The sequence below is a fragment of the Camelus bactrianus genome, chromosome 34, assembly GCF_048773025.1.
Source record: "Camelus bactrianus isolate YW-2024 breed Bactrian camel chromosome 34, ASM4877302v1, whole genome shotgun sequence".
NCBI lineage: Eukaryota > Metazoa > Chordata > Mammalia > Artiodactyla > Camelidae > Camelus > Camelus bactrianus.
In genome coordinates this window covers 4,420,184-4,439,086 of record NC_133572.1, presented here as the reverse complement: position 1 = coordinate 4,439,086, position 18,903 = coordinate 4,420,184, and the positions used below count along the sequence as shown (strand labels likewise).

At 57.4% G+C, this 18,903-nt stretch overlaps 1 protein-coding gene across 3 annotated transcripts in view; it reads left to right on the top strand.

The window, feature by feature from the left end:
* VWF (von Willebrand factor) overlaps positions 1-18,903 on the top strand; it is a 114,414-nt gene that overhangs the window by 37,935 nt on the left and 57,576 nt on the right. For all 3 annotated transcript variants that reach the window (XM_074357439.1, XM_074357438.1, XM_074357440.1), the window contains 8 exons: positions 3,119-3,255; positions 3,707-3,845; positions 4,811-4,911; positions 8,300-8,495; positions 9,225-9,440; positions 12,384-12,624; positions 16,200-16,294; positions 18,506-18,666. In XM_074357439.1, coding sequence (XP_074213540.1) covers positions 3,119-3,255; positions 3,707-3,845; positions 4,811-4,911; positions 8,300-8,495; positions 9,225-9,440; positions 12,384-12,624; positions 16,200-16,294; positions 18,506-18,666 — 1,286 coding nt within the window. The remainder of the gene's footprint in view (positions 1-3,118; positions 3,256-3,706; positions 3,846-4,810; positions 4,912-8,299; positions 8,496-9,224; positions 9,441-12,383; positions 12,625-16,199; positions 16,295-18,505; positions 18,667-18,903) is intronic.

Sequence of the window (18,903 nt, the reverse complement as noted above, 5' to 3'; positions counted from 1 at the left end):
ACACAAAGACGGGAATACAGGCGGTGGGAACTTTGGGGGGGCATCCTAAAGGCTGCTGAGTACCGAGAATCTTGTGTTTGGGGGCAGGAGGGAGGGAAAAATCGTGGGGAGAGCATGAGTCTGCATGGGGAGGGGCGGGGGCTTCACTGCTCCCCGCGCACCTCTCTTCTGGTTAGGACTGGGGTTGCCCCAGGCAAAGCTGTGATTTCTGCACGGGCCGTGGGCTTCCCTTTCTGTAATCCTGAGCCTCTCTCCGCTTCCTCTGCAAACCGGAGCGGCTCTGCTGACTTGTCTCCACTGAACCACAGATGTTTGGTGAGGATTAATGCGGAAGGAGCATGTCTGTTAATTGGACTACCCCTCAAACAAGGCTCTGGTGACAGGACTTCATGGTCTTTGTTCTTTTTTGCAGTGGGGGTGGCGATTAGCTTTACTTTGAATGGAGGGACTGAGGATTGAACCCAGGACCTCGTGCATGCGGAGCACGCGCTCTGTCGCTGAGCTATACCGCCCCCCTTGGTGACAGAATTTCAGACTCCTGGGGGAGTGTGTGGAAGGCGCTCTTCTGGACCCGGGAAGTCATGAGTGGAGCGCTTTTCATTTGTGGCCCAAATCCCATGAGTGTGGAAGGGTCGTGCCGTCCTGGCCTGGGAGTGTGGGCTGTGGGCTCAGGCAGGTGAAATGTGTATTACACAAATACTTGTATTTGCTAGAAATAAGACCACACGACCAGTCTGCACTCAAGGTGAGGGCGTCACACAAAGACATGAATACAGGACGTGGGACCTTGGAGGGAGTCAAGAAATATTAAATATTATTTATTATTAATATTTAATATATTAAATATGATTATATTGTCAGGCAGTGGGAAGGCACAGAGTGATTCCACAAAACTCTGACACCAAATGTGTGTGTCTTCCCCCTACTCCAACCCATTCTCTGACTTCCTGGGCACCCGCCGGTGTCCTACAATTTAATTCAGTTCTGATCCCCACTACCCAGGGTTAGTGCCGACCCCGCAGGCGAAGGGCTCGGTTCCAGTACTCTTGCTTCTGATGGCAGCCCCAGGTATAGAGTCACCGGGGCACCCGCTTCTGTCCGCCTTGGCTGCAAACTGGGGGTTCCCGCAGTGCCGTCCTCAGGTTCAAAAGTTGCTCGGATGGCTCACAGAACTCAGGCAAACCCTTCACTATTACCGGTCCATTGCAAGAAACATCGTCAAGGACACAAATGAACGCCAGATGAAGAGGCACATAGGGCGAGGTCTGGAAGGGCCCGAGCACAGGAACTTCTGTCCCTGAGGAGCCGGGGTGCGCAACCCCCCTGCGTGTGGATTTGTTCCCTAAGCCGGAAGCTGTCCAGACTCTGTTGTGTGAAAGTTTTTACGGAGGTTTTATTACGTAGGCGTGATTGATTATTAACTCCATCTCCAGCCCTCGCTGCGGGTGGGGGTGGGGCTAGGAGTTCCAAGCCCCTAGTCATGCCTTGGTCTCTCGGTCACCAGACCCCATCCTGGAGCTCTCTAGGGACCCACCAAAGGCGGCTTCATTAGAACAAAAGACGCCCCCATCACCTAGGGCATTGGAAGGGTGCTAGAAGCTGTGCGTCGGGAACCAAAGGCATTTGTGTTTGTTACTGTCCCAGAAGGAGATTCTGGTGAAGGCGGTCTGGGGCCTCCCTACTTTCTCTGAATTTCTTCGGCCTGAGCGTGCCCTCCTGGCTCATGCCATCCTGGAAGGGGTCAGCGGCCCGGGGGACCAGGCAGAGGGACAGTTAGCATAACCTGGGGCTGCTCACCCTCCCCCTGCCTTCCAACACGTTCCAAGGACAGGGCCACCCTGTGACTTCAGTACAGACGTGGGCACGAGGCGGCAGGTGGGGGCTGACTGGGTTTGTGCCTGACAGACGGGCAGCTGGGTCCCCCTTAGGCCTTTGGGGACCCCCGACTGCATTGCACGGCACGGTGCCAGCCCCTGGAGATGGGCGCTAGTGGGACTGGCTCTAGGACCCTCTTGGGGGGACTTGGGGTGCAGGCCAGGTCAGCGGTGCGGGGGACGATTCTCTGCTGTTAGGAGGCTGGGGCGTCTGGGTAGGGAAGGAGAGCCCTACTTTATGGCTTGTGTCTGCATTTACTTTTCTGCAGAGTGGAAGGCAAGGAGCGGAGGAAACACGGAGGGAGGCTGGGAAGGGGTCCAGATGCCCGTTTCAGCTTCAATGGATCCATTGTGGGCCCTGGAGATGGGGTTGCCCTGAGCTGGGGTGGGGCCAGTGGGGAATCACTGCAGACGCTGGCAGAACCTCCCCACCCCCACCCCCTGCCACCCACACAGATGTGTTCCAGGATGTGTGATCTGTGGTCCGAGGTGCACTGGGCCAGCAGCATGGGCCAGCAGCATGGGCCGGCACTGGGCCCTGGGGAGGACGGAGTTGCAGCTGGGTGGGGGTGAGGTGAGGTCTCAAGCTGTAGGGGGGACGCAGGGGGAGTCCTCGCACCCACCCTTCGATGTATCAGCCTGGGCTGGGGAGCTGGCTCGGGTGGTGGTGAGATCATGGGCAGATGGTGTCCTGGGCCCCCACTGGCCCTGCTGAAGTTACAGCATGGATTTGCCCATGAGGAGGCCTGAGGCCGCCTCCCAGCTGGGGAGGTGGGTGAGGATGGGTCCCAGCCCCTGCTGGGCTTGGAGACAGCCCCGCCCTCCGCCCCCATCACCGCTCTGGGCTGCCTTTCTGCCCACTTGCCTTCAGGGGCTCCTGGGGTGGGGGGAATACCCCCAACAATGGCAGCCCAGAGAAAGGCCTCTGAAGGCGTGGGGCAGAGCCAGAACCCGGGGTGGCCATGGGGAGGCTCGGAGCTGGAGCCGAGGGTTTTGGTCCTGCTCTACTACTGACAGGTGTGGCTGTCACTGCCCTGAGGCCTCCAACTGACCAACAGCCTTGACCTCTCAGAGTCAGAGGAGTGGGGCCTGAATAGAGTCCTCCCATGGAGCCCCTTCTAGACTGCTGTGTGTCCCCAGAAGGCGCCCTGCCCTGCTGGGACACGCACTCTCCCCTTCCCTGTGTCCCCCCGACCAGGGGACCCACTGGGACACACACTCTCCCCTTCCCTGTGACCCCCCAGGGGAGTGTCTCGTCACAGGACAGTCCCACTTCAAGAGCTTTGATAACAAGTACTTCACCTTCAGCGGGGTCTGCCAGTACCTGCTGGCCCGGGACTGCCAGGACCACTCCTTCTCTGTCATCATAGATACCGTGCAGGTGAGCCTGGGCGAGGCAGTCCGGCTGACCTTGGTGGGGCAGGGAAGCTGGCCCCATCCCTTCAGCTGCGCTGCTGTGCACCCCTGTGCACTTCTTTCTTCTGGTCAACTGAACAGAGGGGAGGAAAGATGGGGCATGGGGGCTCCCCTGAGGACCCGAGTCCCTGCCTGCCTTTGGAACTGCAGGCCCAAGGAACAAGGACCAGCGAGGCCTAGAATCCTTACAAAGGACCAGACCAGGACGGGCACGGGTGTGGGGAGCCTGGGGAGCTGGGCAGGGCCGAGGCCTGGGCCAGGGCCCTTCCCAGAGATCATTCTGTGAGAGAAGGGAGTGGTCCCGTGTGAGAAGGCCTGCCGTCTGGGTTGGGGTCTTTCCCCGAGTGAAGGGTGCTGGGTGGGGCTGCTGGGCTGGTGGGGGTGCAATGACATCACTCTGGGGCCACTCTTGGCAGTGTGCCGATGACCCCGACTCTGTCTGCACTCGCTCTGTCACCGTACGCCTGTCCAGCCCGCACAACAGCCTTGTGAAGCTGAAGCATGGGGGAGGAGTCGCCGTGGACGGCCAGGACGTCCAGATCCCCTTCCTGCAAGGTGGGCTCCCTCCTCCCCCACGGTTCCCCTGCCCAGTTCCCAGCTCATCCTCAGTGTCCCCACCCGTCAGCCATGCTCTCTGCCCGGCTCTTCTGTGGAAATGGGAAGGAGAGCTATCTTTGGAGGGCAGACTGGGTATCCTGGCCTGCATCCTGCAAGAAAGGAAAGCTTCCTGGAAGAGGAGGATGAGCAGAGGACACTGGATGGGGGCAAGGTGGCTGGTGATGGGTCAGACCCGAGGACGTCATGGGCAAAGCCAGGTTGACCCTGTGACCTGTGGGGAAACCTTTTCAGTGACTTTAGCAGGTAGCAGTGCCATTTTGCATGGGATAATCTCAACTTTCACTCTCAAAGTACTTCCCAGACCCCTCCCCTCTTCTTCTTCCTGACCATGAATGCCCCATGGCCTGTTATCCTGGCATTGCACTCTGTGGGTGAGCTCGGGCCAGTGGGCACACAGTGTGTCCGTGTGTGTTTAATGCAGTGTGTCTCTCCATGAGATGATGTGCTCCCTAGGGCAAGAGGTATGCCTCCTACCTTGTGTCAGCTTTGCTCAGATGCAAGGACTGAGTAACTCAGCCTGGACGCATGTGCAACAGCAGAGGGGCCCAGGGCGTTAAGAGATTCACCTGAAGACAGATCCAGGCTCAGGGCACCTGCCTAAGCTAAGGACGCAGGAGCCTCTGCTGCCCCCTGGTGGCAGTATAGGGAATGGCAGGTTCCGGAGGGACTACAGAGGCACCTTCCTGAGAAGCCTTATTTATTTGCACTACACCCACTCTGAGCACCTTTCCTCTGAGACATCCCCCCCTTAAGCCTCATGTACATCCCCAGATGCCCCCTAACTCACTGCTTTCATTCTACAGTCCTTTGTGAGATACCCCATCTCTCCCTAAGATCCATCTGCCTGCCACCCCCTTCTCTCTCCCCATCTTAGCCTGAATCCTGTCCTTGCTTGGTTCCAGGTGACCTCCGCATTCAGCACACAGTGATGGCCTCTGTGCACCTCAGCTATGGGGAGGACCTGCAGATAGACTGGGATGGCCGCGGGAGGCTGCTGGTGAAGGTAGGTGCCCTCCCGCACACAGCCCCCCTGCAGCCAGACCTCACAGAGTCCCCGTTGTGCTCTGGTGGGAGAGCTCGGGGTGGGAGGAGAATTCCTTTCTCCCCAGGGCCAGGAACAGGCCTCTCTTGTGTGTGAGAGGCTGGTGTTTGCTGTCTGGACGCTGCTCATTCACCCCGGGAGTTCTCACTTCTGGGCTCTGGTACCCCAAGGGCCCCCAGACTTGGGGCGCTCCTGCAGGGCTGGGGAGGCAGCAGGTTTGCTGCCCAGGCTCCTGGCTGCAGCAAGGCCTGGGATCAAGGGGTGTCCCCGGGGAGCTGCTGTGGGACTCACAGCCAAGACCCTGTGTCGTGTCCGCATGGCCTGGGAAGGGTTGTCCTGGGGCCCCTGCAGCCTCGGGACCACTTCCCCTGCTCCCTGTGGTCCCAGAGTTGCAGGTGGATAGGAATCGATACATTCACAGGGCTTCCCTGTGTGTTCTTCCCTCTGAAAATTTCCCTAGAAGGTATTGTCACTGCTGTTTCATAAATGAAGCAACCAAGGCGCTCGGGGGCTGGGAGCTGGGCCCAGGACCCCACACCCCACTGCAGGCAGAGCTGGGCTTGCTCTCCGGGCAGCGTCACTGCCGCCAGCCCAGTGCTGCTCCCTTTTTGGTCTTCAGATGCTTTCACAATCTTAAAATTTACTGAGGACCCCAGGATCCTTTATGAAGTTTGTATCTATTGATGTTTACCAGGTTAGAAATGAAATCAGGGACATCTAAAATCATATGTATGAATTCATTGGCAAGTTAACAATAATAAAGCTACTACACATTACTATACATTTTAAAAAGAATCTGTTTTCCAAAACAAAAACCAGTGTTGAGAAGCATACCATTGTTTTACATGTCTGCAAGTTGCTTTGATGGCTGGTCGACTAGAAGACAGCTGGAGTCTCATCCGCGGCACTCAGTCGTCTGCAGCATTACGTGTTGTGCAGGCTCCGGGAAGCTCCGCTGTACACTGTGGAGCACGAGAGGGAGAAAGCCAAGTAGCGGCTTCCTGTGATTATGAAAATACTTTTGGCCGCGTCGACCCCTTGAAAGGACCTCAGGGGCCACCCCCCATGGGTCCCAAGACCACACTTTGAGGACCCCTGCTCTAGATATGCTAGGACCCCTGGAGAGTCCCCAGGCCCCATCTTTCACTGGGTCCTCGGCACAATCCTGGGATGGGCGTCGGGGTGGCCCTAAGACATCCTCATTTCCTCCTCTCTCATCATGTCACGTTCTTGCTCTTATCTTAATGTCCCTGAGAGAGTTCCATATCAACGCTTTTTTTTTTCTTTTATAAAACTTAAACCTGCAACCACAGACCATAGAGCAGGAAGCTCTTGGAGATCTTCGCCAATCCCTCCCGTAGTTAAGTTGGAAATAAAGATCTTTCATGTCTGGGGCAGGAAAGTGACTTGTTCCAGGCCTCAGGGTCACTCGGTTACAGAGTGAGAGCAGATCTTGGGTCACCTGCACCCCGGTCTTCAGGGGGCTGCCCCGTCAGCCACTTTCTCGGGCACCTCCCACGTCACCGAAGGGCACTCTTGATCTGCGGGGCTCTCCCCACTGTCCGCAGGTCCTTCTTGTACATCTCGTCTTCCCCGCAGGCTCCTCGGTCCTTTGTCTCTTCTGAGGAGAGAAGAGGACTTGTTTCTGTGGAGATGGGGTGCAGGCTTAGCTCCGGATGGGGTTCGGTCTAACAAGAAGCCTTCGTTGTTCAAGATTCAGGATGGGGCGGACGACCCCCGGCCTGGGGAAAGCCCTATGTGTTTGGGTCAGAGGAGGAAAGGAGGTGCTTGTGCAGGGGGCTGCTGACCCCGGGGTTTGTGGGGACTGCTGGGCAGAGGACGCTGGCTGGAGGCAGGCCACCGGGGAGCAGCAGGGTGGACACACCTGTCCCCCAAAGGCAGCTGGGTGAGGCGCGCCAGGGGCTCCCAGGGCGAGGTGTTGGGCGTTGGTGTGGCGTTTCAGCGGCTTCTGGAGGAGCAGCTCTCTTGCTCACGACCTTGTCCAGACGTTGGTGACCCGTTCACTCCCTGAACTTGAGGCTGAGGTAACAACAGTGAAAACAGAACAGACCAGAATCCTGGCTTTGTTCAGTTTAAATTCTAATGGGTGGGGAGTTGGATGATAAACTAAACCAATAAGGAAACTGTATCCTATGTGAGAAGTGATAAACCCTGGGGAGATGGGTGCAGTGGAGGAGGGGCCGGAAGGGCCAGGTCAGGGGGACTGACGTTTTCCGTGGGAGGCCAGGGAAGGGCCGGGTCCCCGATGGACGTGCCAGCACCTGATGTTTTAAAGCAAAACAAGGGAACGTGACTCTGTGTTCTTCCTTGTTAATGATATTTATCTGGGTACGTTTTATATGGGTCCCAAACCTCCCCGAGATTATTCATCCTGCATCTTGTGAATCAGAGCCGGAGGCTGGAAGGGGTTCATAGAGATGACGCCCGGGGCCAGGCCCACAGCATGCAGGGGTCAGAACACAGGAGGGCACACAGCTGCGACGATCAGTAGGGCAGGAGTCAGGGACATGGGGACTCCGCCACTGCCTGGATTTGAAACAGGGCCCTCCCAACAGAGACGGGCAGATGCCCCCGGTTGTACCTTGTTGGGGTACAGGCTCAGCTCCCCAAGTCCTCCCTGAATGTGCACCTTGGGCTTGAAGCCTGGAGAACACGCCCCATGCTGGTGGCCAGCACCCCTCCTGGTGCTCTCCCCAAGAGCCTCACTGTCCCCCACCTCCGCTGGCCATGATCACAACCCCTGGGGTCCTCAGCTTATGGCCTTTTTTCCTCAGTGATGCTCAGTGGCTGAGTCAAAATCAAGAAGTTAGGAAGGTGTTTTTCTTTGCCGTCCGATGCATGTTCTGAGAGCGATGAATGTTCTGCTTCCCCCATGCGGGCGATGGATAAATGGGCACGAAAGGTCCGCTGGCTTTTCGCTGCGCTGCCACGGGTATCAGGGTCCACGGGCTTGGGTGTCTCTGACAAGCAGGGCGGCAGAGCCCCGCCCATCTGCTGGTCCCAGCTGTGTGACCTCAGGCAAGTAGCTATCCCTGTCTGGGTCGCAGTATCTCTCTTTAAGTGACAGGATGATCTCTAAATGCCTTCCTACACAGCGGGTCTCTGACTAATGGTTTCAGAGCCGGGGGTGGAGCTGGTGGTGAGCAGATACTGCACTTCCCTTTTCCCTTTTTTATTCCCTTCTGTAGCTTAGGGCTTAGCTGCGGTTTATTAAATTCATATTTATTTTTCACCTGGGGAGCGTTTTTGGGGAAAGCCATCCCGTTAGCGACAGAGAGCTGTGGCTGCTTTGGCGGCAGCTGCTCCCAGCTGGTCTGTCCTCTGGCAGCTGTCCCCAGTCTACGCGGGGAGGACCTGCGGCCTGTGCGGGAATTACAACGGCAACCGGGGGGACGACTTCCTGACGCCCGCGGGCCTGGCGGAGCCGCTGGTCGAGCACTTCGGGAACTCCTGGAAGCTGCGCGGAGACTGCGAGGACCTGCGGAGGCAGCCCAGCGACCCGTGCAGCCTCAACCCGCGCCACAGTACGTGAGCCCGGGGGCCCGGGGCCCTGCGCCTTCCGCGGGCGGTGAGGGGCAGGGGCGCACCCCCCAGACCAGAGCTCCCCCGGGTTCCAGTGCCTTCCGCGGATGGACGGTGTGCCCACCGTGGGGGCGGGGGAATGCAGGCCCCCGGAGCTTCTAGCTCCCCGGGCTCCAGTGCCTCCGAGGACGGGTCCTGTTGGGGGTGAGTGGGTGGGTCTTTGCTTTCACCATCAGCATTTGACTATCTACATGTGGATCGTTTATTCTTCAAAGTCTCTTTATTGCGCGCCCTCCGTGGGCGGCGCCCTGGGAAAGAAAAGAGTAGCCCGTAACCCTTCCCCGGGACACTCTTGGTCTGCCGGGGCAGCCGGCACACGGACTCAGACTCAGTCATCCTTGGAGAGGGGCGCCGGGGCGGCCGTGGGCAGGTTCGTCCGCAGCAGCATTTCAGCCCGACCAGCTGCCCCAGCTCATTGCGGAACCGAGTCTCCGCTGTCGGTGGGCATGTGCTGGGGAAATGCAGCTGATTATGTATTTAAGCCAATCAAGAAAGTAGACGGCTGCGGAAGAAAACTTGCAGTGCTTCCCGGACCCGAGAGACGTTGCTTTTGCCGTTGGTGCAGGGGGAGGCGCGGGGCGGGGTTTCAGAGCCTGCGGCCGTGGGGTCTGGGCGCGCGCGGGGCTCGGGCTGTGCGCCGCCCCGGCCACGCCGCTGCTCTGTCCCCACAGCCAGGTTCGCGGAGGAGGGCTGCGCCGTCGTGACGTCCCCCAAGTTCGAGGCCTGCCACAGCGCTGTGGGCCCGCTGCCCTACCTGCAGAACTGCCGCTACGACGTGTGCTCGTGCTCCGACGGCGGAGACTGCCTGTGCGACGCGGTGGCCAGCTACGCGGCGGCCTGCGCCCGGAGAGGCGTGCACATCGCGTGGCGGGAGCCCGGCTTCTGTGGTGGGTGCCCTCCCTGCCTGCCGCCCCTGCACGAGACCCAGCCGGATCCGCTCGGACACCCAGGGGCCTCCACGCTGGTCCTCAGAGCACTGCCTCTGCAGGACTGCATTTGGAGACGCCCAGGGCATCCTACAAAGGCCTTGTGGGAACCGGTCATTTGTGGCCACTTTCCCCTCCCATCTCCCTGCAGGACAGGCAGTGGCGACAGGCTTGCTCCCGGAGGGCAAGTTGACCTAGAGGCCTAAATCCATGGTGTCTCCGCCTGGCAGAGATTTCCTGTCGCTGCTCCCACCTAGTGTGGGATACGTGTAGACCAGGTTGAGGAGTGAGTGGGTCCCAGACGCCAGTGGGTCCCTGCATCCCTGGAGGGTCTGATGAAGTGATGGGGGATGCATGTACCAACCCTCTGCTTTTAACTTCAGGTGAACCGTCCACACAGTCCCGGCCCACATCTCTGGCGCTGTGTAAAGTCATGTAAAATACAATCACGTCATTGCAGCCTGTGCTGGAGTCTCAGTCTGAGCTGTTAGACACCTGGCACCAGAATTGCCATCTGCCCCACACTCTGGCCCCCTGGTTGGCTGCTGATGTTGTTCTGGGGACATTTGCTGAGTGCCTGGCATGGCCAGGCAGTTGCAGTGCATAGAGCCTGAACTTTTGAGGCACAGATGGAAACTGCCTCCCTATCACACTGAATAAAAGAATAATTAGATTAGGGCAGGGGCAACCAAGGAGGGCTTTCTGGAGGTGGTGCACTTGACCTGGCTTTTAGAAGGCATTTTCTTGGCAGAAAACAAGTTGTTTCCAATGGTGGAATGGTAGTGGGCTGACTCCGCAGCAGCAGGGACAGAGAGTTTGGGTTAGAGTTTCCTGACTCCTGAGGCTTCATGATATAATGGGAAGTGTGCGTGGCAGGAAGGAGCTGTCCCCGGAGACTTTTAGGGGCAAGAGGGATCTGTCTTTATGAGGTGAGCCAGAGAAAACCAGCCCAGTGGCCAACTCTGAGGTCCAAGGAAGTGGGGCAGGATTCCTGGGTTCCTGCCTCCATCCTGTACCTCATTTCCCCTTCCTGAGAAACGAACAGCTCTCTCTCCACCACTAACTCCAGCCCTGAGAAGGGGCCACTCGCCCTGGGGACATTCATGGAGCAAGGACTTGTTGGTAGCTGCTTTGTGGGGTGTCATGAGGAGATTCCAGGGAATCACCCACATTTTCCCCTTGTAAATTGGTTATGTTTCCTTTGGGAAGACAAGACCCTGGTCTCCTTGAAGGCAGAGGCCAAGTCCTACTATCTCTGCGTCCCCGAGCCTAGCACAGCCTCTGGCAAGCGATGGGCACCCAGTCAACATCTGTTAAACTGAGATGTGCATCACTTCTGGGGGAAGAAGGAGAAATTTAATACGGCTCCGGGCCAGCTGTAGAGATAGTCCCATCAGAGGAAGAAACCTCCCAGCTCCAGCTCCTCCTGGATGGGTGGCATGTGCCATAGTCATAGGTGCAATAGACTGAACGGGATTCCCATCCTTATGGCCCAATGTGCCTCGTCTTGACCCGCCCACAATCTAAAATACTTCTCCTATGACCCCGCCTCTCTGCTGGTTCAGAGCAAAGTCTGTGTCTAATAGAGTCAGAATGCTTCCCCTCCCAGCTTCCCTCAAACAGCATGCCTGGAGCAGTGGTAGGAGGGCAGACTGCAGGGCTCGGCCGTTTCTCAGGTTCACGGTCAGCCTGTCCCTTTACATCTTCCGTGGAATACAGCCAGTGGGTTTCTGCTGTAGAAGTGGCTTTGAACAGAGAGGGCAGGGTTCTAATGGCCCTGGGAGGCGTGTCCCCAGAGTGAGGTGGACAGCAGCGGATCAGCAACGGGAAAGCGTTTAGAAAGGGCCAAGGGCTCCCGACATCTCCCAGTAAAGGTTCTGTCATCAGGGTGCTCATGAGGGGACTGTCAGCATAGGAATCAGCTGTGTGCCCGCCAGGATCCACCAGCGCTGGGTCCTCTGCCTGGAGCCTGCGGAGCTGGGGCTGCGTCTCCCCAGTGATCACAGTGTCAATAACGGCTGTGGACCTTTCCCACAGGTGGGGCATGGTTAAACCTGTCTGCTCACTTAACTGCCACCACCACCCAGGTGGACATCATCACCATGTTCCAGGGAGGACATTGCTCAGGGTCACATGGCTACAGCACAGCAGGACTGGGGCTCCAGCCCAGGAGCGTGGGATCTGGCGCTCCCCCTCCTGTGGCCTTGCCCCTCTGCCCAGCTTCCTCTCGGCTTCTCTGTGTTGTCCTTTCTGGATGTGGGAGGCCAGGGAGGGGGAGATCTGTGGGTAATGGGTGCTGTTGGCTCCGCTGGGGCAGCTGTAAGAGTGTCCCTGCACTTTGTGACTGGCGTGTCCTCAGAGACTGGTTCCTAGGGGACTGTTTCCCTTTCTAGAGCGTAATGGTTAAGAGCATGAGCTTCTGAGTCACAGAGAGCTCGGCTGGAATCCTGCCTCTGCCTCTCCCTGGGACGCGTGACCCTGACGAGTCACTTAGCCCAAGTGTCAGTTTTCTCACCTGCAGAGACGGGCTTGTGAGATCTATCTCACTGAGAGGAGCGTCAGAGGCATAAAACCCACACGAAGAGCATGGTATTCAGTCGGTGCTCAATTAATGGTAGCTGTTCTTGTTATTATCATCACAGGAGAAATGGCCTTGCCCATACCTGCTGGTTCTTTTTACTATTCACAGCTTTGAAGTCCACCAGGATTTCAGTTATGTCCCAGGCTTTGTACATCCGTCATTATAACAGACAGTTGTGAACGTAAAAATACACTTTTGCTCCTGATGCGAAGGGAAGGCAGTGACCGTATGGATATAATTGGGGTCACCCCCAGTCCTAGAACTGCAGTCCTGGTCATCTTAATGTTTCCACTGAGGCCGTCCTTCCCTGCCCTCTCTCCCAGCCCTGAGCTGCCCGCGGGGCCAGGTGTACCTGCAGTGCGGGACCCCCTGCAACGCGACCTGCCGCTCCCTCTCTCACCCGGATGACGAGTGCGACGAGGTCTGCCTTGAGGGCTGCTTCTGCCCCTCCGGGCTCTACCTGGATGAGGCGGGGGACTGTGTGCCCAGGGCCCAGTGCCCCTGTTACTACGACGGTGAAATCTTCCAGCCCGAAGACATCTTCTCAGACCATCACACCATGTGGTAGGTCGCGTGGCGGGACCAGGGGCCTCTGGAACGGCGGGGCTGGGAAACGGGCCTCCGAGTCCTTCACTTCGTGGATGGGTAACCGGAAGCCCAAGACAGGATATGACTGTCAAGACCAAAGCTAGGATTGCACACAGGGCTCCTGACTGCCTTACCGTGCAGGGACGCAGACCCCAGGCGGGCAGGAGGAGTCACTCGTGAACAGTAAGCAGCTGCCATACGTGGGGCCCCACCTCCTGGCCCTAGGCCTCAGTTTCCCTTTTCTAGAACAGGAAATGGGATGCCTCCCCGCCTCCCTTCCCTTCCGCCTCCTGCCAAAGTTCTCAGGCCGAAACCTTGAGTCAGAAGGAAATGCACCATAGTGGCGTGGTCTCAGTGGTGCCTCGCTGTCCCGACTTGCTTGCTGCACTTCCCCAAAACACAGCTCCAGGCCGTGCACACTGCTGGCTGGCCCTCCCCCCAGCCCTCGGTCAGGGGCAGTTCCAGCACCTGTCAATGGTCACAGAAGAAATTTGTAACAGACACGTTTTGGGCGAACACTTCCTCGGCTCCTGTTCTGTCCTGAGTGCTGGGCTAGAGATTGTGTCTAAAAGACGAACCAGAGTCAGAGTAGGCCCTCAGGAAGCTGACAGTCTCTTAGGGGAAGCAGTTTAAATGTCCCGTTTATGGAAAATTTCAGCCCCAAGTGGAGAGACGGGCGTGAGGAAGCCCAGCGCCTGCAGCCCCCGCTTCCGTGGTGATGGCCGCCTCGCCATTTTTGTTGGATCCATGCTCTCCTCCCCTTTTGGGCTGGAATAGTTTAAAGAAATCCTTAGATATTATATCATTTTATGTGAGAACACTTCAGTATGTATTTCTAACAGATAAGCACTTAAAAAAATCAACCTAACTATAAAACTCTTACTAACCTAACCATTAACAATCATTCCTTAATAACATCTCATATTCAGTCCATGTCCATGTGTTCCTGATTGTCCCAAGTCATCTTTCTGTAGTTGGTTTGTTCAAGGATCTACACGAGGTCTGCAATGCATTTGGTGTGATGCTTTTTCTCATCACTGCAGTGAGATTAACTTGCAGTCCCTCCCAATCTCATGTACCCAGAGTGGGTCATTTACACTTGTGTTAAAACAGTTATGGTCCCTGGGACAGGATTTCAGCAATATGTGTTGAATCTCCCCTCTAGATGGTGACTTCCCCAAAAGTCGAGACCACGTCTTAGGCCCCGACCCCCAGTACCTAACGGTCCTGACAAAAGCTAGGTTTAATGAAAGTTTCCTGAGGTGAAATAACTGTGATATTTGGTAGACTTGCCATATCAGAGGCCCCAAATCTCTGCTTGTTCAGAAAAAGGAAGGACTCTTCCATCTGGGAGGAACCAGGGAAGACTCAGTGATGCAGGAGGTCGCTTCTGAGCGTGAGGATTCTAGCCGAGGTTGGGTGCAGTGATGGGAGGAGGGGTTTTGGATGGAGCAGAGGTCCAGGGACTAAATGCACGAGGAATACTCACCAATCATGGAGGTTAAGTTCTCCAGGGGAGCACATGTGGATGTGGGAGAGATGAGACTCGGGGGAAGCTGGGACCAGTGTCAGGGGTCTTTGAAAGGCGGGTGAGGACTGATGCTTGAACAGTAGGCATGGGACCTTCGGAGTTTGGGTAGCGAGCAAATAGGACCAAAGTGGAGCTTTAGAGAGTGGGTTCTGGGAGCTGCGTGAGGTATGAGATCAGCTGCGGGAAGACGCTGACACAGCCTGGGTGGAGGGTGAGGCCCTGGAGCGAGTCATAGCAGTGGACGTAGGGGCCAGTTTGCAGAATGGAGCTAGGGACACTGGGAAAGGAAACAGACTGGACCCAAGGTGTGGGAGGAGGAGGTGTGTTGACAGTGACCCCAGGGTTCTGAACTTGAATGCTCAGAGTGTGGGCAGGGATGCCAGGAGCAGCAAGGAGGAAGACAGGGAGTTCGGTTCTGGCCTTGACGACTCTGAGTCACCAAGAGGGCATCTTGGAGTGTAAGTGGAACCAGTCGCTGGAATTCTGGGTTTGGAGCTTGAGTGAGAGATTGGGGCTGGAGGCACTTTTAGCTGTGAGAGTAGCGAGGCTTCTAAGAGGAGCAGCCGAGAGGACTGAGTCCAGAATCGGAGAGAATGTTCGGGGGACCAGGGGAGGAGGAGGAGGAGCCTGTGAGAGAGGCCAAGGGCAAAGGGCAGTGCCGGGACAGGCCTGTATCAGGGGAGTGAAGGGGGCAGGCCCATAATGACGCCTTCTGTGGGTTTGGGCGTTTGGCCTTGGCCCGGTGGCCGTCTCACTGCTGCTGGGGGGCTACAGTATTCACGGTGTTTCTCCCTGGGACCTTCAAGCAACAGTTATACAGGCAGGGCTTGCTTTTTTAGTAAAGAATTTGAGGCTTAGCGAGATAATCACTTTCCCAAATCCTCCTGCAAGGGGCTGGGACCCAGGGACTCCTGAGCTCATATTCCACAGAATATGTTGAATTTGGGGATCAGGAGGTCATGGTGGCCCCCATGCTTCATAGTGTGGTGGGGAAAGAAGCCAAGGGGAGGGGGCTGGGGTGACTTGGAGGGAGGGCAGCAAGCGTGGCTGGTTATTTTACTATTAGAGTCACAATGAAGGTGGGGAGGGGGTGCAGCACCTCCTGGATGGACAGGGCCGGGGCGGGGGTGGCCCTGGATCCAGGCTCTTCTCAGGGTCTGGACATCAGCGGCCTCTCTGGGACCGTCTCCTCTGCCCGGCCCCACCTTCGGGCACCGGGGCTGAAACCTACAGCCCATCCTGTCTTCCCACTTCATCCAGAAGCTTGGGTTTCATGGAGAGCATGAGGCAGCGGGAACTCAGGGCTTGTGTGTGGCTCTTTATTTGTGTCCTCTGACAGTGCCCCGAAGAGCAAGCCTGCTGGGGCAAGCGCAGTGACACCTGGGGAAGGGGGTGGGATGTGCAAGCCCAGGTGGCCTGCAGGCTTCTCCAGACTATTCTTTGGTCATCCAGGTAGCCGTCACAGTGGAGATGGACAGTGGGTATGGATTCTAGAAACACTCAGGACACAAAGCCCAGGGCTTAGGGATGGGTCAGGTGTTGGGGGAGGGGAGAAGGCTGTGTCCGGGCGATCCCTGGTTTCTGGTTTGAGAGACTAGGTGGATGGTGGTTTCATTTGATGAATCTGGGCCCTGGAGGAAAACTGGCTTCAGAGCGGGGGTCGTGAGTCGAGGTGGGGACAGACTGAGCTTGAAGTGTCTTTGAGAACCACAGGTGGCCATCATGCAGGCATTTGAACATGTGGATCAAGGGCGAGGTGGGACCTGCTGATGCCAGCGTGGAGGCGGGAAGGGGAGGGGCACGCGGCGGGGGGGGGGGGGAGGCCGAGGGTGGAGCCAGCAGAGGGGCGGGGCCTGGGGTGGAGTGAACCACCCGCACTGGGGGGAGTCACGTGGTCGCTGGTTCCCCCAGCAAGCTGTGCTTCAGGCGGGTTATAGGATGGGCCGGGAGCCCGGCTGGAGGGGCAGAGGGTGGGTGGGAGGCGGGGAGTCCGTCTCAGCTGTCACCGTCCTCTCTGCAGCTACTGTGAGGACGGCTTCATGCACTGTTCCACCAGCGGAGCCCCGGGGAGCCTGCTGCCCGACACTGTCCTCGGCGGTCCCCTGTCCCACCGCAGTGAGTACTGCCCCCCAGGAGCTCTTCGCCCCCCTCTGCCCAGATTTCTCACGCGGGGTGGGGGAGGCAGCTGGTTGCAATTCAGGCATGTGTTTGCGAGCGTGACCTCCAGGCCTGGGCGTGCCTTGGTCTGTGCGCATCCGTTATCCAGCCAGAGGGGTCTTACTTTGTGTTGGGGACAGGCTGAGTTACCTGCACGGTGGACCAGTCAGTGAGAGCTCCCTTCTGCCCACGGAACCTTACCCAGGGAGCAGCTGTGAGCGCCTCGGTCACCTTGATTGTGGTGAACACCACCCGCCTTCAGTGGCCTCTTTTCACCTGGGACGCGCTGACCGGGGCAGCTCCTTAGAAAGCCCCTCAGGTGGATCTGAGGTGGGGGCTTGGGCCCGTTGCCCTCAGTGGTAGTTGCTGTGCTGGTTTACAGACACGGCACGGGAGGGGGACAGGGCAGTCTTGGCACTGGTGAGACCATACTCACGTTCCTGGGTCAGCGGCCTAATTGGATCCAGAAGGATCCCTCATCCTTGCTTAGAGAGGACCCTCCAGTGGGAGGGAGAGGTGCCTTTAGGCAGATAAATGGGCTATTTTCAGCCTCCAGCTTGACTTCTCTCACTTTCCTCTAGACCCCCTCTCTCCCATGACCCAGCTCTGGGCCCGCATTTGTCTCCCGGCCTCTCCTGCTGAGGAGTCCGGCCCCACCCTCTGCATGACTGATTGCGGAGCATCTCTCAGCCTGGGGTGGCTCATGAGCTGCAGTCAGAAACTGTGCCCTTGTCTTAGTTCCTTTGGGGAGCTGTGACAAAATAGTGCAGACTAGGGGTCTTCCAGACACCAAGCCTTTGTTTCTCACCGTTCTGGAGGCTAGACCTCTGAGAGCAGGGTGCCCGCACGGGCAGGTGAGGGCCCTTTTCTAGATCCTCGCCGAGTCCTGGCATGGTGGGAGGGGCTGGGGAGCTTTGTGGGGTCCCTTCAAAGGGTTCTAATCCCATTCATGAGGGCTTCACCCTCACCACCCAGTCACCTCCCAAAGCCTCACTTCTAATAGCATGGCCTTTGGGGGTTAGGATCGCAGCATGTGAATTTTAGGAGAACACAAACTGTCAGTTCACAGCCGACCTCCAGGTCACTGCGTCTCTCTGCCTCTTTCTCCTCCCCGTTCTTGTGGTAGCCCCCCCCCCCCCCCCGCACCTCTCTCTGCTGCATTCTGCCTCCGAGGCCGGTCTTTAATGCTTCTCTCACTCAGCTTTCTAGCCTAGGCACTGCAACGTATCTTTTTTCAAAGTCAGGAAACTCCTAGAATTTTGTGTGATTTGGAAAAGCCATTTAACCTCTTAGGGTTTCAATTTCCTAACGAAAGTTTCCATATAAAAACAAGGCTGGAAATTCTGCCTTACAGATACAAATATAAATGCTGTTCAGTGCATCAGGGCTTTTGAAAGACCGGTGCTGTGTCCGTCATCTGCTGTCATCATTTATTCAATCAGCCAGTGACACCTGCTGATTGCCAGGAAATACAGAAGTGAACAAAGCAGACAAACCCCCTGCCTTCTTGCAGCATATGTTCTAGTGGGTGGGGTGGGGCGGGGTGGGAGAGGGCGCTCAACAAAGAAGTGAAGTGTGTGGTGTGTCAGATGGTGATACCAGAGGGTGATCAGGTGGAGGAGGCAAGGAGGGCAGGTCGGAGTGCCCAGGGATGGAGTGTTACAGATTTAGATAGAGCGGCTGGGATGGCCAGGGGCTGGGTGACATGTGAGCAAAGCCCCTTTTAAAGTTTTTGCCACCAGATTTGTTATAAACATTTCAAGAATGGTCCTGCTGGGGCAAAGATTTCTTTTTAGCACCGAAACCCAGCTCCCTTGAAGCCTGGCTCTGGACGTTTCTGTGGGCACATCCTGATTCCATGCAGCGGACCACAGCAGGGTCAAGGGGAAGGAGAACCATAGGCCGTCAGAGGGATGCTGAGCTCGGCAGAGGCACCTTCATAGTGGACAGAGGCCAGCGCTCAGCTGGGGAGATGAGGCTGCCATCCAGGCCAGCACAGGGACCCAGCTCTCGGCTGGCCTGGGCTGGAGGTTGGGCCATGATCTACCCGAGGGAGTGGGTACCCTGAGCCTCTGGAATCCAGTGACGGCAGGCAGGGGGCAAAGGACAGAGCAGAAGGCAGATCCATTCACCCCTTGCTCATCACCTCTTGGGTTTCCCGAATCCAAGGCAAAAGGAGCCTGTTCTGCCGGCCCCCCATGGTCAAGCTGGTGTGTCCCGCTGACAACCCGAGGGCGGAAGGGCTCGAGTGTGCCAAAACCTGCCAGAACTACGACCTGGAGTGTGTGAGCGCAGGCTGCGTGTCTGGCTGCCTCTGTCCCCCGGGCATGGTAAGTCCCTGAGCTGCAGCGGGTGGCCACCTTCATGTTCCTGCGGGGAGTGGGGTGGGCTTTGGAGCCAGAGGGAGGGAGAAACAAGAGCCCCACGAGGATGGCGGTGAGGGTGCCGTGGGGGGGCGGCGGGGGGTCCTCTGTGGCCAGAGGTGGGGAGGGAGATGGTAGGGGAGTGTCCGGGGTTGATCCTGATGAAAGTTGACAAAAATACAAGAGCTCAGCACAGCGGTGCCT